Consider the following 27,563-nt stretch of genomic DNA (forward strand, 5'->3'; position numbering starts at 1 on the left):
CTTATTTCATGCAATAAAACACAATTTAATTATGTAAAGATCATACAATGTGATTTGAATTTTATTTTTAAGGTTCCGTGTCTGACAGTTGAAGTGTACCTACGATAAAAATTACAGACCTGACCATTCTTTGTGAGAAAACTTGCAAAATCAGCAGTGTGTGCATGTATGTATATTATTATTATTATGTATATTATATTATATATTACATACATATACATAACTGTATATGTATGTAGTGGGACCCTGTTCCAAATCTTGCATCGGAGCCCATCAGACTCTAGTTACGCCACTACCAGACACCATTGGTAACTAGGCAGCCCCTTACTATCGAGGACTTGGGGGAGGAGGGGCACTCAGCCTAACTCAGTCAAACCTTCTTAAAGTTATTTACTGACTGTGGGGAACAATATATTATAAAATTTAACTTTTATTACAACGTTAAAAAACCATAGATGCCATGTTTGCTTTTGACAGCAGCAAGTGGTTAAACTGCCAGGGTTTTTGTTGCAGCCGCACCTGTGCCATCACTGCAGTGTACATCTATGTTCTGGTGCCCAAAAGAGTTTTTTTTTTTTTTTTTTTTTTGGAGAGGTTGTCCACTACTATTTAAAATGCCCCCAATGTATTTAAACTGTGGAGAGAAGTTTTTTTTCTTTTTGGCCCAGCATCCACCACTCGCTTTCCCTCTCCTGCATTCATTGGTAAAGCGTGCAGTGGATGCTGGGCGGTGACACGCGGGGAAAACCCCCCTACAGCCCATCAATCAGGGGGATGCGCGTCACTGAGTCACGCCCAGCTGCACCCGGAACTTGATGTGACATCAGCGGATGCCAGAGCCGGCTGCTGCCGGGATTTAGGTGATGCCTGTGAGTAATCAGCGATAGCGCCTCTAACAGGCAATGAAGACATGAAGACCACACAGTGTAATTACAAAAAAAACCTTCTCTTCAAAATTTAAATACATTGGGGGCATTTTACATAGAAGTTGACAATCTCTTTAAACAAATGTTTAACTTGTTTAAAAATAACAAAATGTGTCTTGTGCTTTTTGCTTGTGTTTTTCTTTTTACAAGAATTGTTGGTGCCAATTTTCTTTTGAATAATTTTAATATCTGCTTTTTTCCTGGTATTTTTCTTGTAATATAGGAAAGCTGTACATGAAGACTTTGGTATCAAATAATTTCTGTCCGCAGTGTTTGTGGAAACAAATAAAAAAGCTTTTATAAATTCCTCAAACTTCTGTGTGTGAATCAGACATGAGATCTAATGTGATAGAAGATTAAAGTCTGAGGAAGACGAGAAACATTCATATAGCCAGCTGGTGGTGATGTAGTCAGTGACGGACACTGGCCAAATATGTTTCTAGAGCCATAGTAGAAGATCAAGATGTCCTCATCATGAAGTAGTTATTTCTCATGTCACATATAATGAATATCTCCTGCAGTATTGCTAATACCGATTCCAGTGACGGGAAATGAGACGATATTAGCGTTATGGAAGATGGGTTTATGAGAAACGTATTCAGCTGTAGACTCTGAGGAAGAAACTGCTTGTTGTCCGTGGCCTAAAATATATAGGTTTTATTTGTAGATGTAAAAGAAGAAAACTAAACAGTGTCAAATAATAAATCTCATATGTTTCCCTTATTATCTCCAGTAGTTGTAATATTACACAGGATTTTTATGATGTTACATCAGCTCACCATCTTCTCGTTCAGGTCTTTACAGTATCGGATCCTCTCATTGAAGATGTATATAAAAGAATTTCCCTGATTAACCTATCCAGGATGGATATGGACAGAGACAAGATGGTGGAGAAAATATTACACCTCACCCTAGAGATCCTCTTCCGGCTTACTGGAGAGGTGAGAGATTCTGATGACGTCACATTACATCATTCTTATCTATGGGAATAACAGATGGACAGAACTGGAGAGGTGAGGACTCTGGAAATGTCTATACTGGGATTTATTATTGTGTCTCTCCATAACCAGGAATACACAGTAGTGAAGAAGACATCTAGAGAGCGCTGTCAGGCCCCTGTGTCTGAGGGATGGGGAAGACCCCTGAGTCCAATCTTGGGGCCTCCACCTCACCCCCTGATACATGAGGATATCAATGACCAGAACATCCTAGAACTCACCTACAAGATGATTGAGCTGCTGTCTGGAGAGGTGATACTGCTGGGAATGCTGGGACATTATACAGTAACGCTATGAATTTATCGGGGTGATGACTGTATCATTGTATGTGTCAGGTTCCTATAAGGTGTCAGGATGTCACCGTCCATTTCTCCATGGAGGAGTGGAAGTATTTGGAAGGACACAAAGATCTGTACAAGGACGTCATGGAGGTTCCCCAGCCCCTCATGCCACCAGGTAATAGACAGGACTAAATACACACGGCCTATAATTATTTGTATGTAAAGAATGAATTCAGTCCCTGTATGTGTTTCCTCCAGTTCTATCCAGTAAGAGGACAACACCAGAGAGATGTCCCTGTCCTCTTCTTCCACTGGACTGTAAACAAGAAAATCCCAATGTTCCTCAGGATCATCAGGTAGATGGAGAGAAGGTGTCATGAGATCTCCCCTATGATGTGTAAACTGCTGTAAAGGTCTTGTGCTCAGTCTTGTTTTATCCACCAGTTTTATATCTTTTATACTTGTGTAATAAGAACAGTGGAGATGGCAGGATTAGAGTTGATCATCGATGACTTCTCCATTTGTCACTTTTACAATATTTGTTTAAGGGTGAAGATCTGACCCAAATTGATACTACAGAGACATATGTGAGGGGTGATGAGCGGTGTAAAGAGGAGATTCCTACATATGACTACCCAGGTGAGTAGTAACCACTAAATACAGAGAAGTCAAAGATTCTTCTTTGTCACCGGCTGTGGCTGCTTTTTCGGTGGTGTAGTCCAGCCGTATTATAACCGTGTGATCACCATTTTGCATCTAGACCACCCAAAACTCTTCAAATGACTTTGAGCATTAAAAGCCCTTTTCTATAGAATTTACAACCTAGAGGATCCACCTACCCCCTGGGATTAGAAGACGCTGACCGTTACCTGCCCAGATCTGTAAACTACAAAGCCAATCACTTGAAGAAAAATATTATGATGTGCCTGTAAGAGAAAGTGGAGGGTAATGATGCTGTTGGCTTCCTAGATCCCTGATATCTTATTGGATGAATCTACCTTCTCTCCCTTCTGTGCTGCTGAATGTGCTCATAAGGTCCCTACAAGACCAGGTCCAGTCTTTCTGGCCAAACTTCACTTTTATGATCGACAACATTAAATGTGCAGTGAGGACCAAGTGTGAATTTCCTTTCAGTAAGAAGTCTAAGTAAGGCTTGCACCATCTTGAGATCAACCTATGAACATATCATACTATATACAAAAGAGACGATATGCAAAAAAACAGGGATCACTTTAAAATGACACAACATTTTTATTCATACAAAGCAAGCCAAAAAATTCATAAATCAATTAAAAAGCCCAAGCCCTTACAATACTGACTAATAAATCATAATTGACTTGTGGTCAACCCTAAACCAACCATATGGCACATGGATTATATACATTCACAATATTATTAAATAGCACTGTAATGATATGGTACCGTATAATATAATTAAAGTGGGGCTGTGGGTTTATGCTTTTGATCTGTATTTGGTCAGTATTTTTTCTCAGGAGTGGGAGCCAAAACCAGGAGTGGGTGATAAATGCAGAATTGGTGACTTGTTTCTATTATACCTTTTCTCTGATTGTTCCTCACCTGGTTTTGGCTCCCACTTCTGAGAAAATATACTGACCAAATACTGATAGTGGGGCCATGGCCTAATAATGAGTTTTGTAACGTCAGCATATATCCATAAAGCAAGAGAAATATCAGTGATACAAATATACCCTATTATCAAATTCAGTCCTAAAACCTTAGATTAAAAACCCCAAAAGATGTAACAAATTGGAACCTCCTTAACAATGAGAACAGCAAATATAATCTGCCAGTCAAAAAAAGAGAGAAGTTGCTGGGATGCAAACATAATAAGAACCCTGCACTATTTGAAAAGATGTTCAAAAGGATCATATGAAACCTGTGCCTCTCATAGGGTTGGAATGGAGACCAAACCTCATCCTTTCGCCACACTTGTGGGGCTTAATCAGGGGCAAATGTGCAAATACCAATGGCCTGTATACCGTATATTCCGGCGTATAAGACGACCTGGTGTATAAGACGACCCCCCTACTTTCCTGTTAAAATATAGAGTTTAGGATATATTCACCGTATAAAACTACCCCTTTTCCAACGCATACCAAACACCGGTAAAAATTAAAAAAAAACAGATTTGAATTTAACATGGTCCTTTTTTAATTTAACCACTTCGCGCCAGAGCCTGTTTTTGCCTTCGTGACCAGGCCATTTTTTTCAATTCTGACCACTGCCAGTTTATGAAGTAATTACCCTGGAACGCTTCAACGTATTCCCCTGATTCTGAGATTGTTTTTTCGTGACATATTGTACTTCATGATAGTGGTAAAATTTCTTCGATATCACTTGCGTTTATTTGTGAAAAAATCGGAAATTTGGCGAAAATTTTGAAAATTTTGCAATTTTCAAACTTTGAATTTTCATGCCCTTAAATCAGAGAGATATGTCACACAAAATAGTTAATAAATAACATTTCCCACATGTCTACTTCACATCAGCACAATTTTGGAACCCAAATTTTTTTTTGTTAGGGAGCTATAAGGGTTAAAAGTTGACCAGCGATTTCTCATTTTTCCAACAAAATTTACAAAAACATTTTTTTAGGGACCACATCATATTTGAAGTCACTTTGAGGGGTCTTTATGACAGAAAATACCCAAAAGTGACACCATTCTAAAAACTGCACCCCTCAAGGTGCTCAAAACCACATTCAAGAACTTTATTAACCCTTCAGGTGCTTCACAGGAATTTTTGGAATGTGGAAGAAAAAAATTAACATTTAACTTTTTTCACAAAAATGTTACTTTAGACCCAATTTTTTTATTTTCACAGGGGTAACATGAAAAAATGGAGCCCAAATTTTTTTGTGCAATTTCTCTTGAGCGTGCTGATACCCCATATGTGAGGGAAAACCACTGTTTGGGCGCACGGCAGGGTTCGGAAGGGAAGGAGCGCCATTAGACTTTTTGAATGTAAAATTTGTCTGAATAATTAGCGGACGCCATGTTGCGTTTGGAGAGCTCCTGATGTGCCTAAACAGTGGAAACCCCCCACAAGTGACACCATTTTGGAAACTAGACCCCTTAGGGAACTTATCTAGATGTGTGGTGAGCACCTTGCACCCCCAGCTGCTTCACAGAAGTTTATAATATTGAGCCGTAAAAATAAAATTTTCACATTTTTCCCTCAAAAAATGTTTTTCATTCCCTAATTTTGTATTATCATAAGGGTAACAGGATAAATTGCACCATGAAATTTGTTGTGCAATTTCTCCTGAACACGCCGATACCCCATATGTGGAGGCAAATTACTGTTTGGGCACATGGCAGGGTTTGAAAGGGAAGGAGCGCCATTTGACTTTTTGAATGTAAAATTTGTTTGAATAATTAGCGGACGCCATGTCACATTGGGGAGCCCCTAATGTGCCTAAACAGCGGAAACCCCCCACAAGTGCCACCATTTTGGAAACTAGACCCCTTAGGGAACTTATCTAGATGTGTGGTGAGCACCTTGCACCCCCAGCTGCTTCACAGAAGTTTATAATATTGAGCCGTAAAAATAAAATTTTCACATTTTTCCCTCAAAAAATGTTTTTCATTCCCTAATTTTGTATTATCATAAGAGTAACAGGATAAATTGCACCATGAAATTTGTTGTGCAATTTCTCCTGAACACGCCGATACCCCATATGTGGAGGCAAATTACTGTTTGGGCACATGGCAGGGTTTGAAAGGGAAGGAGCGCCATTTGACTTTTTGAATGTAAAATTTGTTTGAATAATTAGCGGACGCCATGTCACATTTGGGGAGCCCCTAATGTGCCTAAACAGCGGAAACCCCCCACAAGTGCCACCATTTTGGAAACTATACCCCTTAGGGAACTTATCTAGATGTGTGGTGAGCACCTTGCACCCCCAGCTGCTTCACAGAAGTTTATAATATTGAGCCGTAAAAATAAAATTTTCACATTTTTCCCATAAAAAATGTTTTTCATTCCCTAATTTTGCAGTATCATAAGGGTAACAGGATAAATTGCACCATGAAATTTGTTGTACAATTTCTCCTGAGTACGCTGATACCCCATATGTGGGGGAAAACCACTGCTTTGGTGTACGGCAGGGTTCGGAAGAGAAAGAAGCGCTATGTTGGCTGGGATAGGCAGCAGACACCATGTCACATTTGAAGAGTCGCTGACATGCCAAAACAGCAGAAACCCCCACAAGTGACCCCATTTTGTAAACTACACCTCTCAAGGAATTCATCTAGGGAAGTAGTGAGCATTTTTTAATTTTTAAATTTATACCATTGGGCAGTGAAAAAAGCATAATTATATTTTTACCACAAAAAAATGTTTTACCCTCAGATTTTACATTTTCACACAGGGCAATGGGTAAAAATGGTGCCGAAATGTGTCACACAATTTCTTCTAAAAGTGTCAATACCCCATATGTGGCTGTATCGTACCACTTAGCCATACGGTGAGATTTGAGGGGGAAGGAGCGCTATTTGACAATTGGAGAACAAATTATTGTAGAATAGGCATTTGGATTTGGGAGCACAAAATTTTCTGAATTTCTTTTGGGGGGCAAGGACCATTTTGCTTTTCCAGAGCCTTTCTGCTACCAGTAACTTGGAAGTCCCTTATATTTTTAACAGATGATGGACCTGAGTGGGGACTAGCTTTTTTTGAGGACTGAGTTGAAGCTTTTATTGGGAACATTTTACGTAACATTTATCCGGCGCTCTAGGCTGAGCACTTACATCGGGGTTTCCATCTAATTTTCCAAGTGATGTAATTCAGATGAAACCCCTGCAGGATCCATTCACTGTAATGAGGCAGCAGAGTTACTCTGGACTCCGTCTGGCCTCTGTTTAGTGGTGTCCTTTTTTTCAGAAGTGCACAAAACTGTGGCCAACCGCACTTTTATGCACGCCTAAAACAAATGACACCGTGGGATCCCAGGCTAGACGGCATCCACAGTGGCCTATATCTGCCTCATTACGGCATCCACAGTGGCCTATATCTGCCTCATTACAGGGAATCTTCCATCATGGGTTCTGGCTGAATCACGTATTTCAGAGATTTACACGGAAACTCTGGTGTAAGTGCTCAGCGCAGAGCACAGGATAAATGTGAGCAGAGCCTTACTGGGATCTTTGGGAGACATAATAAACAAATCAGTAGCAGGTGAATAATATTTGTTTTATTTATTTTTTATGCCGTTCCTAGTGTGATATAACTGATTAGATTACTTTATTCTTCGGGTCGGTGTGATTACAGAGATACCAGATTTATATCGGGTTTTTATGACTGACAGCTGTCACACTCTAAAATACGCTTTTTTTGCAAAATCTAGTTTTTGCATCACCATATTTTGAGAGCTATAATTTTTCCATATTTCGGCCGATAGTCATGTGACGGCTTGTTTTTTGCGGGACGAGTTGAAATTTTTATTGGAACCACTTTTGGGCACGTGACATTTTTTGATCGCTTTCTATTCCGTTTTTTGGGAGGTAAAGTTAACAAAAACAAACACTTCAGGAATTGTTTTTTGAGTTTTTTTTTATGCCGTTCTGCGTGTGGTAAAAGTGATCAGGCAGCGTTATTCTTCGGGTCAGTACGTTTACAGCGATACTACACTTACTGTATTTTTTTTATGTTTTGGCGCTTTTACACAATAAAACTATTTTATAGAAAAAAAAAAATTTTTTTGCATTGCTTTATTCTGAGCGCTATAACTTTTTTATTTTTTGGCTGATGGAGCTGTATGGCAGCTTTTTTTTGCGGAACAAGATGACGTTTTCAGTGGTACCATTTTTATTTCTATTCTGCTTTTTGATCGCATTTTTTTCCACTTTTTGTTTGGCGATATGATGAAAAAGCATATTTTTTTGCTCCGTTTTTTATTTATTTTTATTACGGTGTGCACAGAAGGAGTTAATTAGTGTGACAGTTTTATAGCTCGGGTTGTTTCGGACGCGGCGATACCAAATATGTGTACTTTTTTTGGTTTTGTAATAATTTACGGATTTATTGGTTTAATATTTTATTTATTTTTATTTATTTTGTGTTTTTTTTTTTTTTAATAGTTTAAAAACTTTTTTTTTACTTTTTTTTACATTTTTACTTAGTCCCTGTATGGGACATTAATTTTTATTTTTCTGATCACTGATCTCATGTAATGTAATACACATATATTACATTATATGAGATCTTCACTGACTGTTTCAGTCAGAGTCTCCTGTCGGGTATCAGCTACATACAGGCTGAAGCCAGACAGGAAGGATACCATATATGGCAGAGCTGGAGGCGGTCATGTGACCTCCAGCTGCCATAGCAACCCCAGGTCCTCAGACGAAACGGAGGTCTTCGGAGGTAAGTAAGACGACCCCCTCATTTCCTGCTGTCTCCTATATGCCGCGATCACTATAGATCACAGCATATAGCAGACAGCAAAGGGTTAACATCACTGGGACCTGATCTAATCAGGTCCCGATGATGTACCCTGTCAGAGCTAACGCTCTGCACCGGAATCGCAGTGCTTGCAGGACCCTGGGGGTCCTGAGCACTGCGAGACCACCCACCGTTTTTAAACGTCGGCACTGCGCAGAGCCCGGCAAGCGCCGACGTTTATCTACAGTGGGCGGTCGGGAACCGGTTAAATTCTTATGACATGCAGGTATATAGCAGGAAAACTGTCACTCATAAACATAAGGCATACAACAACAACATTACTATCATCCATTTTACTGTAAATGTTACCATACTGTACTTTAAGTTTTTTTTAAGCTGTCAACCAAACAAGAACTGATAATGATAGGAGAAAGATATGGTAAAGCAACAAACAAACTACCAACATCTATCATAACCGTCAGCTACAGTATTTTATAGGTTTCCCTTTCTTTAAAAGCCTTCAAAATCCTCCTGTTCGTCATCTGATATCATAAGTACATCAATGAGATCTTGTGACACATCTGTAAAGCAGTCATCATATGGATCGAATTCGGTATCAGATGGTATCAGCGTTCTGCTGCGGTGCAGCCTGTCATGTGAATGTAGCAGAGCTGGACCGGTCCTGGGAACCATGGAGAGGTAAGGATGAGGTTGCTTTATTATTTTACTTTTATTGCAGGAGATCGTTGGCTTCAGCTGGAATGGGCGTGATGGTACCGTAAGTATGGTTTAATTTAGAACAATAAAGAATTGTGTCTTTATTTCAATTAAAGGACTTTATTCTGGGTGTTTGTGTTTTTTTTTAACTTTGACTATGGGGTTAGTAATGGGGGTGTCTTATAGACGCCTCTCCATTACTAACCTGGCATTGATGTCAGCTGGCATTATAAGCTGACATCAACCCCAGCCCTATTACCCCACTGCCACCGCTACAGGGCAGTGGGAAGAGCGAGGCTAAGTGCCAGAATTGGCGCATCCTATGGATGCACCATTTCTGGGGCGGCTGACGGCTGGTGTTTCTAGCCTGGGAGGGGGCCAATATTCATGGCACCCTTCCTGGGCTACTAATATCAGCCTCCAGCTGTCTGCCTAGCCTTTGCTAGCTATTAAAATAGGGGGGACCCCACGTCATTTTTTTGGGATCCCCCATTTTAATAGCTAGTAAAGGCTAGGTATTCAGCTGGGGGCTGATATTAGTAGCCTGGGAAGCTCCGTGGGTATTAACTCCTTCCCAGGCTTCAAACATCTGCCCCAGCCATCTGCTTAACCTCCGCTAGAGACTAAAATTACGGGGAACCCCACGCCAATTTTTTTTTTAATAAATCCTTTATTTTAACACTAGATGACAAGTACAGTAATCAACACTATCACTGTACTTCTTATATATGTGACTGACATGTTTCTATCTATCTAATCTATGTGTGATTGTAACATACCTGGCGGCGTCCTTGCATGGTGGTCCATCTCCCACTGTGCAAGAGGGCGCACTTGATCTCCTGTCCAGAATGTCTCTCTGGCTTCCCTCCATGCTGTCTGTTTGTGTCTGTTTCTGCTGCTTAAGGGCGGCGCCCGATCACTTCCTGCCTTTTGTACCTGCTGTGGGTCACACCCCTTGTGCGTCCTCAGCCTATTGCTGTCTGTCACTTGGTATATAGCTCAGCAGCTCCCTTCTATCCCTGCCTGAGCATAGTGTTTCCTTCAGTGTGTGCTTGCACTCTGAAGGTGCCAGGTCCCGTCTCTTGTCTCCTGCTTTTTGTATCAGTTCCCGTGTCTGAACTGAGTCCTGTATGTCTCCTGCTTTGCGGTATCAGCTCCCGTGTCTGAACTGTGTCCTGTATGTCTCCTGCTTTGCGGTATCAGCTCCCGTGTCTGAACTGAGTCCTGTATGTCTCCTGCTTTGCGGTTTCAGCTCCCGTGTCTGAACTGAGTCCTGTATGTCTCCTGCTTTGCGGTATCAGCTCCCGTGTCTGAACTGTGTCCTTTTTGTGTTCTCTGGTCTGTCCTGTCTGAACACGCTCCTTGCCTGTTCGTTCCGCCTTCTAGTGGCCGATTTCCTAGACCCGCTCCTGCGTCTGGTCTGTCCTGTCTGAACACGCTCCTTGCCTGTTCGTCCCGCCTCTCTGGGGGCCGTATTCCCAGACCCGCTCCTGTATCCCTCTGCAGTGTCGGTCTCCTCCGTACACTCAGTTCCAGTCTGAACTCTCTCCTGTCCTTTACCTGTTTTGCCTCTATGTCCGTTCCCTTCCTTTTTCTGCAGAGTCTGAACTCGTACCTAACTCCTGCTTGTTGTCTCTGCAAGTACTGTGTGAGTATCTGGCTCTGTCTTTCCCTTCCTGTCTGTTCCGTGTGAACAGAGCCCTGTCTTCCCTGCTCAGCCTTGTCTGCACTCTAGCTGTGCTTGCCTGTAACCCTCTGCCTGTATTGTTCCTGAGTCCCGGTGTGTACTGGGTCCTATCCCGCCTGTGTTCCTACCTGCTAGTGCCTTCCTGTCTGCACTCTAGCTGTGCTTGCCTTTACCCCCCTGCCTGCATACCCGCCTGCCTGCATACCAGTCGTGCCTGCCTATACCCTCCAGTCTGTGTGCCAGCCTACCAGCCTGTTCCTGTATTCCCCTGTGTGGGTCAACAGCCGTGTCCGGGGTCTGTCCTGGAGTAGCACCTGGTCCCTCTGCTCGGTTCCTCCTTGGTGCACTGGCGTCGTATGCCGTCGTGCGACCCTGGTCGGATCGGGTGAATACTTAGTCACGCCCCTCCAGGCATTCACTCTCCGGCACGGTCCAGTGGAATCACTACCAATCACACGCACACGCCGCTTAGCCCGGGCGTGTGCATAACAGTGATGCTCTATTCTTTCTATTCTAAATTGTCGGGTACCGCTGCTGAATTGCCGGCCGGCTTTTTTAAAGACACAGCGCATGAAAGAACTATTATTTGTTTTAATAAATCCTTTAACACTAAATGACAAGTACAGTAAGCAACACTATCACTGTACTTCATATATATGTGACTGACATGTTTCTATCTATCTAATCTATGTGTGATGCTCTATTCTTTCTATTCTAAATTGTCGGGTGCCGGCTTTTCATATATTGTCACAGAAGCGATGCGAACTTCCCAGCTCCGGACACAGCGCAGCGCTTCTGTGACAAGTGAAAGCTGTCGGCACAGAAGCCCTGCGCTGTGTCCGGAGCTGGGAAGACACTGCGATGTGTCAGAAAAGTTCGCTAGGTTCTGTCTGTCTCCGCTGCTGGGAATACGCAGCGATGTGTCAGTTTCAGCACAGAAGCGCTGACTGTCTGGACCTACCGCCGCCGTATTTTAACTCCCTCCACCTTATATTAACTCCCACATGGCAGGGATACGGCCACGGCAGCTTATTAACACCCCCAGAGTATCCCCGCATGTCAATTTCTGAAAGTTCAAAAACATTACCGGCGTATAAGACGACCCCAGACTAGACAGAAGATTTTTCAGTTTTCAAAAGTCGTCTTATACGCCGGAATATACGGTAAGTATATATAGCAAAAAATAATGATCAAATAATTAGCAGCTGGCGATCAGGAGAATAGGTGCTCAAAGTATCGACATCCCTCATGTTTTCCCATGCATGCAGAATGCAAGACAGGATAAGAGGCGCATTACAATGACGGCAGTCACATGTTCATCATAATCATCAGAACTAGTGGTGCATACAAATGACGAGAACCATGTATTCGACGGAAGTCATATGATATTTAACTGCGAATGCGCTAATCATCTTGTTGCGTACCGGAAGTCAGACAAGTTAGCGGCACTAGGGATGAGCGAACGTTCTTGATGATAATCTGATATCACTGAGTATTTGGGTTCTTGAATATACTTGGCACTCAGCGAGCATTAGCCTTGCATGTTTGGTATCTTGGTAGTGGCATTACTGTGATTGGCTACCCTTATTACATCATCAGAGGTATTAAAGGACAGGCGCCACCACGCTATGCACACTGACGCCTATGCTGTTTGTATCAGGTACAATCTGCGTTTAGGGACTGTTCCAGGAGCAGGGAAAGTGGCTGAACGGACTCTTGGTTGGTCTTAGGGCTTTGCAATCCGTTGCTAACTATATAGCTGCGGTAGTTAACCACATTCTTTTTTTTGGGGGGTGAGGGGGGTGAAAAAGTTTACTATATTGATACCCATAGATTATTACATGCTTTCTGTTAAATTTCAGTGGTATATAACACTCCAAAAAAGCGCTGAAAAAGTTTTCTGGATTTAATTAGTCATCCATAGAGAATTACTTGCTTTGTGGTACATTTCGGTGGTATTAAACTCCAAAAAAATGCTGCAGGTGACCAATTTTTTTTTCTAATTAAAAATGAAAGTAAGTTTAAGAGACCTAACAATTGGAAAATGTGTAAGGCGTTCGGTATGGGACGAGGAAGTGGAAGTGCTGATGATGGTGCATGCCGAGGACATGGGGCAGGTGCGACTTCCCCTGTTGCTGGAGCACAAGAAACATACCCATCCACGACACATAGGTTCCTGTCCCACTTTGCAAGGAGGTACGTTGCACCACTTCTGAAGCCAGAGCAGTGCGAACATGTGGTCAGTTGGATAGTATATGCTTCCAGCATGCTTGGCAGCACCACCCATGCGGTCCAGTCTCACCAGCCAACATTCTGGATTACTTAATCCTCACCCTGATCCTCCTTCCTCCCGTCATGTTAAGTCCCAGGAGACTGGTGATCCCACACGAGGACACCCGGAGGAGTTCTTTACAACATAATTTCTTGATTGTGGCCTCTCAACCTGCATGTTTCTAGAGTGACAGAAGGACATGCTGTTTAGTGATGCACAAAACTTCGAGCACGGCCACATGAAGATGATGATGGAGAACGGCAAATTTTGTCTAAGGAGGAAGATGATGATGAGATGCAATTGCCTATAAGTCAAGTTGTTAAGTCATCAAGTCAGGAGGATCAGGATGCGGCAGTGGAAGACAAGGTGGTAGATGACGAAGTCACCGACCCAACCTGGGAAGCTGGCATACAGATTGAGGCCAGCAGCGCTGAGAGGGAAGAATCGACAGCACCGGAAGAGGCAGTGGGGTGACCAAAGGGAGAAAGCGGGCAACTGTTCCGTAGAGCATTAACACTTGTGAATTTCTGCATCAAAGAGTTAGTGGTTCCCCAGGACTTTTTTTTAAAGAGAGTTCTGAGACAAAAAATTGTCATTTGCAACCTGTGCCATGCCAAGATCAGCAGGGCACAGCACCTGACCACGAAGAACCTAACCACCATCAGCTTGATCAGGCACATGTCATCAGCACCCGACTCGGTGGGCCAAACTCCTGGGGCCACTGATGGTGCCAGTGGGTGTCACCACTGCCTCTTCCCCTGTGCTAGGTGCTTACCAATCCCCCGTTCATGACACTGGAGAGATGCCTCCTGCCCTGCACCTGTCCTTGCACATTCTGACGCACCATCAGGCACTTCCTAATCGTCACAGTACATCGATCAGCTGTCCCTACTCCACGCCTTGGAACGAAAGGAAAAGTTTCCAGCCACCCGCCCACAGGCCCAAATGCTAAACAGGCACATTTCCAGGCTGCTTGCTGTGGAAATGTTACCGTTGAGGCTTGTTGACACAGAGGATTTCTGCCCACCTGTGGCAGCAGCAATCCATCTGTATTCCGTACCCATCTACCACTTTTTCTCCCGGTGAGGCATGCTCACCTTGTACTCGCACGTGTCCATAAATATCACCCGTGCCCTTACCAACGCACTTACTGTGATTGTCCACTTAAAGACCGACAAATGGACAATCGCTTGTGGCCTGGGACGCTACATTTCCCTGACGGCACATTGGGTGAACATTGTGGAGGCTGGAGCAGAGTCCCATCCTGGCACTGCACATGTGCTCCCAATGTCGATGATTACTGGCCCTACTTCTGTCAGGATTTCCACCACCTCCTGCATCAGTTCCTACACCTCCTCCTGCTCCTCCGATGTGTTATCTTAGAGCACGTCGTCCACATCAGCTGGAAGCTGTAAGATCTGCTGCACTGCCTCAGCAAAGTGGCAACAGGCTCTGCTGAAGCTAATTTGTCAAGGAGACAAACCACACACCGCGGCAGAGGTATTTAAAGGAATAATAGACCAGACAGATCTGTGTTTTTTGCGGCTGGACCTCCAACCAGGTATGGTCGTGTGTGATAATGGGTGCAACCTGGTGGCGGCTGTGAAGCATGGCTAGCTTGCACATGTGCTCAACTTGGTAGTTCAGCGGTTTCTAAAAACTTACCCAGATTTGCCAGAGCTTCTGGTCAAGGTACGCTGCGTCAGTGCCCATTTCCGAATGTGGGCTACAGTTGTCGCCACTCTGGCAGTGCCGAAGCAGCGCATGCAATTGCCAGCTCACCGACTGGTGTCCGACGTGACCACACTCTAGAAATCCACACTGCACATGCTGGAAAGGTTTTGTGAGCAGCAGAGGCCAGATGTGGAATACCAGCTCCAACACGCTCATTGGTATTTCAGTCAGCATGCACACATAACAACTGAAGAGTGGGCATGCATGTCTGACATTTGTGCGGTTTTCAAAGACTTTGAGGACTCAAAAAAAGATTGTGAGCGGTGATGACGCCATAATCAACGCAACAATCCCGCTTCTGTGCCTACTTAAACCGTTGCTGCTCACAATGAAACAATAAAGCTATGCATGTGGACCAGGTGGAGATGGAGGATGACATGAGAAGGTGATACTACCTAGCCTCATCTTGTCTGCTCAACGCGGATTGGAAATGAGGAGGATAAGATTGAGAGTAGTCATCATGGTGGAGACAGGAATTGTTGGCTGTAGGGAGCTTGGCACATATGCCTTTACCGTGACCCTTGCATCATATTTATCTTGGCCAAAAAAAGAGTACTGATTTGTTCACATTGCTAGACCCACGCTACAGGGAGAACTTTGCTTCTCTCCTTCCTGAGGCAGAGAGGTCTTCTAAAATGGTGCTATACCAGAAGGCCATTGTGGAAAATATGTTGAAAAAATTTCCACCAGTCAATGCTAGCGGCAGGGGGCAAGCTTCCTTGTCCAACCAAGAAGGAGAGGCAAAGGAGACCCAAAGCAGAGGTTGGGGTACACTGTCAAAAGGCCTGAGCCAATTTCATGACACCATCCCAGCATCCAGTGCCTGATGACCGCGTATTTTTGACAAGGAGGGAAAGATTTTTAAAAATAGTCAATCAATACGTGGCAAACAAAACCAGCGTACTCCCTCATTCCTCTGCGACCTTCAACTTGAGTTTCAAAGCTAGACACCAGGCATGAGCTGTCCATCTATGCCTTGGAGGTGTTGTGCTGCCCTGCCGCTAGCGTCTTGTTTGAGCAGGGTTTTTGTGCCACCAGCGGGTCATAACAGACAAGTGCTTTGACTGTCAACAGGAAATGCTGATAGGCTCACTCTCATTAAAATGAACAAAGCCTGGATTAGCCCCCACTTTTCCACACCACCAGATGACAGCAGCACAATAAAGTGTTTTTAATGTTCAATATTTGAATGAGATCCTCCTTATAATTTTTTTCTGACTTTGCACTTTGTGCAAAGCCTTCATGAGTGTAGAAGTACCACAACTACACTTTGTTAATTTTTTTATGAGGCACTCCACTTGGTGCCTTGAAGGGTGTATGGATATTATAATTTTTTTCTGGCTTTGTACTGTGTGCAGAGCCTTTGAGTGTAGAAGTACCACAACTACATTTTCTAATATAATCAAAATATTGTCTGATCTCATTAGACAGTACTCACAAAGGTGAACACCACCAAAATTACAAGTAAACAATTAAGAAAGGGAAAAGAAGGGAAAAGGGTATGAGTAAAAGTCAGATTCTTTATTAAATAATAATATTAAAACCTAGTAAATCATACATCCCATTAGAGATGTATAATGGATGATGATTATATAATGGAGTCATGATCCACTAAATTCCTGATAGAGTCAGACAGTAAATCAAATTGTTAGTAAAATAAGCCCCTAGCCCTTGTCCCTTATAATTGATGGCTGGGTTTATGCTTACAAATTAGATGCCATAGATTATATCAAATATGTGCTCAATTTTGCTAGTATCCTCAGCCAGGAGAGATTTTATTAAATCAAGGCTCATATGGCCAGTGTGAATTCAATAGTAAAAAATCCTAGCCCATTGGATACACTCCCCATATTATATATAAAAAGAGACTTCAAAAGTGTGGCAGGTCTAGCTCATATAGAAGAAATGACGTACAAGAACATTAATATGCAAGAAGTATAAAGTTTATTATAAATGCAAAGTTTAAAAATGACATACATAGTGAAAAACACAGCATGAAAACATTTGTAGTAAGCTATGCGAAAGATACCGAGGACTGAAATAACCACATGGTACAAAATTTGTTTTAGGAGTCACTAAATGGAATGGGTGCAAACATGGATATGTCAAACATATACCATAACCCAGCTAATAACGTGTAAAATGTCAAAGAAGCTCCAATGAGCCGCTAAGGTGCACAGTGCATGACTAAATAAGAGAAAAAATATATCCATTTAGCATTCAAGGGTAAATAGAGAATTCGTATTACTCACATGTGTGTTTGTCAGTGTGTCACTCCAGGTACCGCCACCCCTACGCGCGTTTCGGCGCTGTGCCTTCTTCTGGGGGTAGTGACATACCAAAGTGTGGCAGGCCTAGTAGATATATGTATAATGAGTCCTTGTACAGAGGTTATCAGGGCACACTATTATACCTGTCACACAATCTGTGTGATGGATCCTTAATAAATCTACTCGCAGCTCCAGTAGTGCTGTCGACAGTGAAATAACTCCGGCAATATAACAGGCTGAGCCAGCTGAGGAACACAAGCGTCTCAGCTATGCCACTGACCGTCTCTCACACACTGTCCGCACATGAATGCGGTAGAGGCAAATGATTTATCTGGATCACGACCCCTGAGTGAACTAGGTGTTATCACAATCTTAGCCAAAAATCAAAAAGGAGAATCTCAACAAGAGAGAAAAGTCCTTTAAAGTCTGTACAATCACATGATTGTGTCATTATAAAAATCTCGGATAAAGGCGAATCTGTGATAATCATGGACACTAAATTGTATGAAATGCAAATCTGTGAAATGTTGAACGACTCGGCTACATATAAACCGCTAATATCTGATCCAACTAATACAGTACGGACTCAATTAAGTACTATCTTGCATGAAGGAGAACATCTGGGAATTTTGGATCAAAAACAAGTTGAATTTTTCAGCCCTCTTAAACCAAGAGTACCTCTTTTTCATGCACTGCCCAAATTACATTAAGGGACATTTCCACCCCCAATGCGACCGATTGTTTCGGGCATTGACTCTTTGTCTGAACATTTATGTGAATGGATTGATGAGAGACTTCAACCTTTGACGCGATGCTCTCCAAGTTTTGTCCAGGATTCCAAGCATGTGTTCAATATCATGAATGGTTTGGAATGGACAATCAATAATAGCTGGCTTACATGCGACGTAAACGCACTATATTCTATGATTCCACACACTTTAGCCCTTTATGCGATACACATTTATATGGAGAGGTATTCTAAATATAGCACGAGTTTGCAAGATTTTATATTAGATGCTACCTGTTTTTTGCTGAAAAACAATTACTTCAAATTTTCAGACAGGTTTTTTCTACAACAGCAAGGTTGGGTTGTTCTATGGGAGCGAAATTTTCCCCCTCTATTGCTGTTATTTTTATGAATTGGTGGGAGGACAATTTTTTATTTATTCAGAACTGAATCCATTTCAGTCTTCTCTATATTGTTATATGAGATATATAGATGATGGTTTCATAATATGGTCCGGTCCCGATGAGTCAGTTTATGATTTCGTTCAATATATTAACAATAATCCGTTTAATATTTCTTTCACCTTCCAACATGAAAAGGAGTCGATTCCATATTTGGATATCAACCTAAAAGGGGCAATTATAACTGGTAAAATTGATTGCTCCCTATTTCGCAAACCTACTGCTGGGAATTGCATGCCAACAGCTGCCATCCCAGGCATGGTGTGAATAATGTTCCAACAGGAGAATATATTCGAGCTAAAAGATGTTGTACTAACAGAGAGGATTTTTTGAAGGAGTGCACCATTATTGACCGTAGATTTAAAAGCCGTGGCTATTCTACTAATGTGCTCGATAGGGCAAAAATTAAGGCTGATAGTAAAAGCAGAGCAGAATACTTACAGCAGATAAAAACTGCACGAGAAAATCTGCCTAATCTAACTATTTCAACTACATATAGCAGTAATTTTCACCAAGTGACTGATGTGATTAAGAAATACCTTCCGGTGTTATATGCTGATGACACCTTGAAAAGACTGCTAGAAAAAGGAGTTAATTTTGTATCCAGGAGAGGAATTACTATTGGTAACATGATATCCCCTTCTGATCACACAGTAAGGCAAAAAACTAAAGCAAAACGTAACTGGTTATCTGTGTCTGGTTCATACAAATGCGGCAGACGACAGTGCGGCTTATGTCCATACATGGATAATTCTAAGGAAATTAAAGCCACAGCTGCTCCATACACACATAGGAACTGCACATTTATTAATTGCAGTACAGCCTATGTGGTTTATGTCATTACGTGCATACAGTGCAATCTTCAATATGTTGGTTACACCACAGGACCTCTTAGGACCAGAATTGCAGAACATATGTATGATGCTGCAAATGCTACAACAAGAGCTCTATCAGGAGCATCTCACCATTTTCTGTCTGTCCATGGAGGTTGTTTGGACTTTTTTCGTGCATTGGAGGAGGTTCTCACCAGTGATCGAGGCGGGGATAGAGATAAAGTATTGCATTTTTTTTTTAAGTTTAATTGCAGAGTTCCTTCTAGATTGAATAAGAAAACGGATATCACGTATTATTATTGAATTAATGTTTTTTGCACCTATGGCATTTGTTTGGTTTATTAGCATAATTGTCTCATCTACATGATTAATTGCTCACCTTCATTCCCTTTCCCCTCTTTTTTTTTTTATTTAACCCTGCTTTTGTACTGATCACAAGACATGGTTATGACTAAGGACATTTTTGTTCGAAACGCGTAATCCCCTGGATCTACAATTTTAACAGCATGATTTTAAAGGAATTCTAATAAATATGAAGTTTTAACACACATTCAGATTCTCATTTGGATGTCTGTTGCTGGATCCCGTTTTTTTGTTGATGGTCACCAACCAGTATGGGTACGTGCATGTAGGGTGTGTGAAGAGATGAAATGAGGGTCCTGGTTTTGAAGAAAATTTAGTATGGGCAAAACAGTTTAAGTAGAAATCTTGAAAATTATAAAATTCAACAATATTTTATTAAAAAATAATAATTGATTTTATTCTTGGCAGATGACTGTACCAGATCAGAGGGACAGCTGACATCTTCAATTTTTAAATCAGATGATCTTGAGATCCCACAGGATACAATTGAAGTGAATGCCATTACTCCAAATATACCATCATCCCTTCGCAGCAAAGATCTGTTATCTGATCCTTTGAAGCAGGTTCTTGATTCATTACCGACTACTAAGGAAATTAAAAGGCACAAAATCAGCATTAAAAAACAAACTGTTCCTAAAGCAAAGAAGCCATTTTCACGTTCAGAATATGGAAATAATTTTCCCCTCGAAAAGTCTTTTCTTAAACATCGAAAAATTCACACAGCGGAAAATAGATTTTCTTGTTCAGAGTGTGGGAGATGTTTTAACCAGAAAGCAAATCTTGTTAGTCACCAGAGAACTCATACAGGGGAGAAGCCATTTTCATGTTCAGAATGTGGGAAATGTTTTAACCGGAAATCTCTTTTTTATAGCCACCAGAGAACCCACACAGGGGAGAAGCCTTTTTCCTGTTCAGAATGTGGAAAATGTTTTACAGATCAATCAAATTTTATCAGACATCAGAGAGTTCACACAGGGGAGAAGCCTTTTTCATGTTCAGAATGTTGGAAATGTTTTAAATTGAAATCACTTCTTGATAGCCACATGAGAACCCACACAGGGGAGAAACCATTTTCCTGTTCAGAATGTGGAAAATGTTTTACACAGAAATCAAGTTTTATCAGACATCAGAAAACTCACACAGGGGAGAAGCCTTTTTCGTGTTCAGAATGCGGGAAATGTTTTGTAGATAAATCAACTCTTTTTACACATCAAACAACTCACACAGGGGAAAAGCCATTTTCATGTTCAGATTGTGGAAAATGTTTTGTGAAGAAATCATCTCTTCTTAGACACCAGAGCAGTCACACAGGGGAGAAGCCTTTTTCCTGTTCAGAATGTGGGAAATATTTTGCGCAGAAATCAAATTTTGTTAAGCACCAGAGCATTCACACAGGGGAAAAGCCTTTTTCCTGTTCAGAATGTGGGAAATGTTTTACCCAGAAATCTGTTCTTGTTATGCACCAAAAAACTCACACAGGTGAGAAGCCTTTTTCATGTTCAGAATGTGAGAAATGTTTTACCCAGAAATCTGATCTTGTTATGCACCAGAGAACTCACACAGGGGAGAGGCCTTTTTCATGTTCAGAATGTGGTAAATATTTTTATCGGAAAGCGCATCTTGATATCCACCAGAGAACCCACACAGGGGAGAAGCCTTTTTCGTGTTCAGAATGTGGGAAATGTTTTAGCCAGAAATCTGCTCTTGTTAAGCACCAGAGAACTCATACAGGAGAGAAGCCTTTTTCATGTTCTTAATGTGGGAAATGTTTTACATGGAAATCAACTCTTGATAAACATCAAGTCACGCAGGGGATAATCCTTTTCATGTTCAGAATATTGGAAATGTTTTAACCAAAAATTGTATCTTAAAGGCGTCCACTTCTAGGACAACCCCTTGTCATCCCTAATGTTTGTCTTCTTTAAAGTTGAAATACTCATACTGAGCTCCCGTGCCGGCACCGCTCCAGCAGTGTCAGGAGTCCCGTTCCCGGGGCTAACGTGAGGATGTTGCATCACACGAGCCCAGCACTCAAACAGCGTCGACTTCACTGTCCCCGTTTTCGGATGTATTACACATCAACAGGAAGCCAGGGCTGCGGCTGGTCTCTGACTTTATCTTGATGTTCGATTTGTCCAAAGATGGGGACAGTGACACCAGCGCTGATTGGGCGCAGGGCTCACAGTACATAACAACCTCACATGAGCCGTGCGGACGTAAGTGCTGACACCGCTAGAACCGCGCCAGCATTGGAGCTTTATATAAGTGTTCTTATTTTAAACGGAACCAAACATGAGGAATGAGAAGGGGATATCCAAGTAGTGGACAGCCCCTTTAATTTTCAAAAATACTACACTGAAGTTATCATACCTAGAGTGTGAAAAATGAATTACTGCAAAATCTTATTTTGTTGACCATGAAATATAACTGAGATGGGGAGAAACTATATACGTTATTGACTAATTGTACAAAACATATAACAGACAGTCGTATAATTAAATTAGAAAGGGAAATTACTTTAGATCTTACCATATTTTTGGACTATAAACACACTTTTAGTAAGAAAAAAATCTTGCTAATAAGTAATGCTTCTTATAGACTGGAGGCAGCTTCCTGTGACAGAGGAGAACGCCGAGACAGTGTCTTTCCTGATAACTAAGAGAACTGCTCACTCTCCTCCAGCCCCACACTTATCTAACTGATTGGTGCAGAGCAGGAGAGAAAGGTACCAGGACCTGCACCGAGGATGCACGTCCTGAGTGAGCATCTGAAGAACCTTCCACCCAATTAGCTCAAGGACCTTTCAGATTATGTAATCAATCACATAACCTGGAAAAAACTGCAAATACTGTGTATGTGTGTATTTAAATGTGCGTATGTTCCAGAGATGTATGTATTTTTATGTAGCAGAGCTGTGTATATGTAATTGTGCATGTGTAAGAGAGCTGAGTGTGTATGTAAATATGTGTATATAGCAGAACTCTGTGTGTTTGTAAATGTAGGTATGTAGCAGACGTGTGTGTATATGTAAATGTGCATATGTAGCACAGGGTGACCAGAAAAAAAGTCCACAGCCATGAATGCTCACAGGAAAATTGCCCACACAGGATCATGAGACACATGGGACAGTATGGAGACAGATGAGGAAGGCTTATGGGGCAGGATGGAAACAGATGAGGCAAGATCCCCATGGATCATGGGGCAGGATGGAGCAGTATCGTGAAACAGATGGGGCAGGATGGAGACAGGGCAGGATCATGAGTCAGAATGGAGACAAGTGAGGCAGGATCATGGGGCAGGATTGAGTCAGATGGGCCAGGATAGAAAGATTGAGCAGGATCATGGGGCAGGATCAATGTTTTTTTTAAAAAAATCGGATTTTTTTTATTTAAATCGGATTTTTTTCAATAAACTGCTTTTTGAGGAAAATATTTTACCATCCAAAGGTTCTTCCATCATGAGATAAAGCTGAGTTATGGATAAGTCATGGATAAGAATGAAGTGATTAACCAGAGTCAGCATGGGTTTGTAACTAACAAGTCATGTCAGACTAACTTAATTTCCTTCTATGACAGAATCACTGACTGGGTGGATCAGGGAAATGCTGTAGATATAGTATATCTTGACTTCAGCAAAGCATTTGACAAAGTATCTCACACCATCCTTATTGAAAAAATGACCAAGTATGCAACGGACCAGGCAACTGTTAGGTGGATTCATAACTGGCTTAGTGATCGGACTCAAAGGGTGGTTGTAAATGGCTTCACATCCAGCTGGATGAATGTCTCAAGTGGGGTACCACAGGGCTCCGTCCTGGGACCTGTATTGTTCAACATCTTTATCAATGATTTAGATGAAGGAATTGAGGGTAAGCTGATTAAATTTGCTGATGACACAAAGCTAGGAGGGATAGCTAATACTAGAGAAGAGAGAGAGAGGATTCAAAAAGACCTAAATAAACTGGAGCAGTGGGCAGCAACCAACAGAATGGTTTTTAACAGGGAAAAATGCAAAGTACTACATCTGGGCAATAAAAATGAAAAAAGCACATACAGAATGGGAGGAATAGAGCTAAGCAACAGTACATGTGAAAAAGACTTAGGTATACTAATAGATCATAGACTGAACATGAGTCAACAGTGTGATGCAGCAGCAAAAAAGGCAAATACAATTCTGGGATGTATTAACAGAAGCATACAGTCTAGATCACGTGAAGTCATTATCGGTCTTTACTCTTCTTTGGTCAGACCTCATCTGGAATACTGTGTACAGTTTTGGGCACCACATTTTAAAAAAGACATAGACAAACTGGAGCAAGTTCAGAGAAGAGCGACCAGAATGGTGACTGGTCTGCAAACCATGTCCTATGAGGAACGGTTGCAGGATTTGGGAATGTTTAGCTTGCAAAAAAGAAGACTGAGAGGAGACTTAATAGCTGTCTACAAATATGTCAAGGGCTGTCACATTGTAGAAGGATCATCTTTATTCTCATTTGCACAAGGAAAGACTAGAAGCAATGGGATGAAACTAAATGGGAGGAGACACAGATTAGATATTAGAAAAAACTTTTTGACAGTTAGGGTGATTAATGAGTGGAACAGGCTGCCACGAGAGGTAGTGAGTTCCCCTTCAATGGACGTCTTCAAACAGAGGCTGGACAGACATCTGTCTGAGATGATCTAGTGAATCCTGCTTTGAGCAGGGGGTTGGACCAGATGACCCAGGAGGTCCCTTCCAACTCTACCATTCTATGATTCTATGAGTTGTTTAACTCAGTAGAATAAAGGCTGTATATGTGTAACATTCACAATGCCATGCTCTTCCAGAGGTTTCTGTAGGATTAGTGGGCAGTTTCTCTCCTATATTATCACAGACGCTCGCTTTACTTACGCAGTTCTCAAAACTGAATTTGACTCCGCAGAGGTCCCAGCCTCTTCTTCACGGCAAAAATGTTACAACATGAACAGAGTTGAGAAAAAAACCTTAATCCTATTGTTCTACAAACCTATGAATACAGAATCAACCCCTTCAGTGCCAAGTCCAAGAAGTTAGACAATATGTTTCTGATTGTTTGGAGTGGAATAGATCTGCACAACACAAGAAGAATGTGAATCTAAGTGTGAGGAGGAGGAAGGGCAAGCAGACAAGAAAATGAAAGTGAAACTTTGAGCACAATACTGCAGCATAGCCACAGACAGACAAGTCTGGATCTGTTTGTGTGTACGATCTGAGGTTTATTACATTCTTTCCTTATAATGGCAGCAGGCCATAAAAGAGACCCAGTTTGGGAATATTTTAATGAAGCTCCTTCGCCTATCGGTAAGGCAGGCATGCGTGCAAAATGCAAACGATGCAACAAAGAGATGCAAGGCCTGGTGGCGCGAATGAGGCAACATCATGAGAAGTGCGGTGATGAAGATGACCAAAGAAACACTTCTGAACAGGCAGGATCTGTTGGTAAACATTTTTATTGAATCCTATTTCTAAAGACTGAACTGTCATGTGTGAGAAAAATTATATTTCTTATTATTACTGCATGTTACTGTCATTTGGTACAGTTATGAAGAAAAACAAATATTCCTTTTGGGGCAGGGGCAGTGATGTGTTGTGTACAATAAGCAGAAATTGTATAAACAATAAAATAACAGCATTGACTTTTTTTGTTTAGGGGAATTCATGGATTCTGGAAACTATCCACCTCCAAGATCACCATCATTCTGTTCTACAGTTTCAGAGTTATCCATCCAGGATAGTGCTTCATTAGCAGCAGCAGCATCATCAGACACCCACAGCCACATATCACCATCACCCAAAAGGAAGAAAAAACCTTTACCTCCTGGAACCACCATAGATAGGTTTGTGATAAGAACTAGCAGATTAGAAAAAGAGTTGATTGATGAAAAAATTGCCCAGTTTATTTATGCAACGAACTCTTCTTTCCGTCTGACTGAGAACCCACATTTCATTAATATGGTTCAGTCACTGAGACCAGGATACAGTCCACCCAGCAGAGCTGATGTTGCAGGGAAACTGCTGGATCAAGTGTATGACAGAGAAATGGAGCAATGTGCAACAGCTCTGGAGGGTAAAATTGTTAACCTAAGTATTGATGGTGGAGTAATGTCCACAATGATCCTATTGTATGTGCTTGTATAACAACAGAAGAAGGTAAAGTCTTCCTTGCACAAACAACTGATACGTCAGGAAATGCACACACAGCAGAATACTTACAAGAAGTGGCAGTAAAAGCTATAACAACATGTGAACAAAAATTCAAATGTCTAGTACGCAGTTTGGTCACTGACAATGCTGCAAACGTATCCAAGATGAGAAGAAATTTAGAAGAGCAGGGAGGGAATACAAAGCTGCTAATAACATATGGTTGCAGTGCTCATTTGCTGCACCTCTTAGCCAAAGACTTAAGTGTTCCAGAAATAAAGGCTAATGTTGTTGGAATTGCTAAATACTTCCGTAATAATCATTTTGCTGCAGCAGCTCTGAAAAGGATGGGTGGAACCAAGCTAACGCTCCCACAAGATGTTAGATGGAACTCTGTGGTGGACTGTTTTGAGCAGTATATCAAAAACTGGCCTATTCTGATGACACTTTGTGAAGAAAATCGAGATAAAATAGATGGCACTGTCACGGCCAAAATCCTCAACATTGGGCTTAAGAGAAATGTTGAACATATGCTGAGCTTCCTGAAACCCATCTCTCAAGCTTTAAACAAAATACAGAAAAAGCTGTTTTATTGCGGATGCTGTTGAAATTTGAAAGGAACTGAGTGAACACTTAAAAACAGAACTACACATGGACAGAATTAAATTACAAGCAGTAAACAAACGAATGGGACAAGCACTGACTCCAGCTCATTTTTTGGCAAATATTGTCAATATCCAATATCAGGGTCAAAACCTAAGTGCTGAGGAAGAGGAGTTAGCTATGACATGGGTATCCAGCAATCATCCATCTTTAATGCCAACTATAATAAACTTCAGAGCTAAGGGGGAACCATTCAAGAAATATATGTTTGCTGAAGATATTTTAAGGAAGGTCACACCAGTAAACTGGTGGAAGTCACTTAAACGCTTGGATTTAGACTGTTCAAGTAATGATTTCACTTTTAACAGCAGTAGCTTCTTCTGCAGGCGTTGAAAGAATATTCTCTTCCTTTGGACTCATTCATTCTAAATTGAGAAATCGGTTGGGACCCAATAAAGCAGGAAAGCTTGTTTGTCTTTTCCAGATTATGAATAGGAACAAAGAAGAAGATGATGATGAAGATGACGATGAGTGAGCTACAGAGGACAGCAGGGACAGTAGTATTTAAGTTTTTCATGTGTCGGCTGGGCTGACAGTCTAAGTTTCTTAAAATATATATATATTTTGTTTAGCCAAATTAGTTAACAAACATGGATGTTTGTTTAAGCAAATAACTTATGCTGTAATGTTGTTATTGTTTCAGTTGAATAAATCTATTTAAATTGTTATTAAGGTCAGGATTATTTTTCTCCTTCCTAAGTACAACAGAACAGTGTTGTCCAAATATGAATGATTAACCCATTAAACTGGGGAGAAAAAAGTAATATAAAAAGTGATTCTAAAAATCTTCATCTACTTGCATGTTAAAGTAGCAAGAACTAGTTTAGGTAGAAACTTTGATTTAAATCACTGATTTAAATCAAGCCTTACTGACTAGTGATTTAAATCGTGATTTAAATCATGATTTAAATCGGTTAGATTTAAATCAAATCCACCCTGCTGATGAGGCAGGATCATGGGGCTGGATGAATACAGTAAGGGCAGAATGGAGACAGATGTGGCATGATGGAGAAAGATGAGGCAAGAACCCCATGGATCATGTGACTAGTGATGAGCGAGCATGCTCG

The 27,563-nt window shown here is 41.5% G+C and overlaps 1 protein-coding gene across 1 annotated transcript in view; it reads left to right on the forward strand.

The window, feature by feature from the left end:
* Positions 1-27,164, forward strand: part of LOC141270842 (uncharacterized) — a 127,434-nt gene extending 100,270 nt beyond the window's left edge. Inside the window, exons 9-15 of the mRNA XM_073680939.1 lie at positions 1,721-1,867; positions 1,997-2,176; positions 2,260-2,380; positions 2,464-2,561; positions 2,754-2,844; positions 20,083-25,131; positions 25,343-27,164. Coding sequence (XP_073537040.1) covers positions 1,721-1,867; positions 1,997-2,176; positions 2,260-2,380; positions 2,464-2,561; positions 2,754-2,844; positions 20,083-21,431 — 1,986 coding nt within the window. The 3' untranslated portion in view covers positions 21,432-25,131; positions 25,343-27,164. The remainder of the gene's footprint in view (positions 1-1,720; positions 1,868-1,996; positions 2,177-2,259; positions 2,381-2,463; positions 2,562-2,753; positions 2,845-20,082; positions 25,132-25,342) is intronic.
* Positions 27,165-27,563: the final 399 nt, after the last annotated feature.

Source organism: Phyllobates terribilis, unplaced genomic scaffold, assembly GCF_046119375.1.
Source record: "Phyllobates terribilis strain yellow unplaced genomic scaffold, ASM4611937v1 Scaffold_5__5_contigs__length_657084704, whole genome shotgun sequence".
In the NCBI taxonomy this organism is placed as follows: domain Eukaryota; kingdom Metazoa; phylum Chordata; class Amphibia; order Anura; family Dendrobatidae; genus Phyllobates; species Phyllobates terribilis.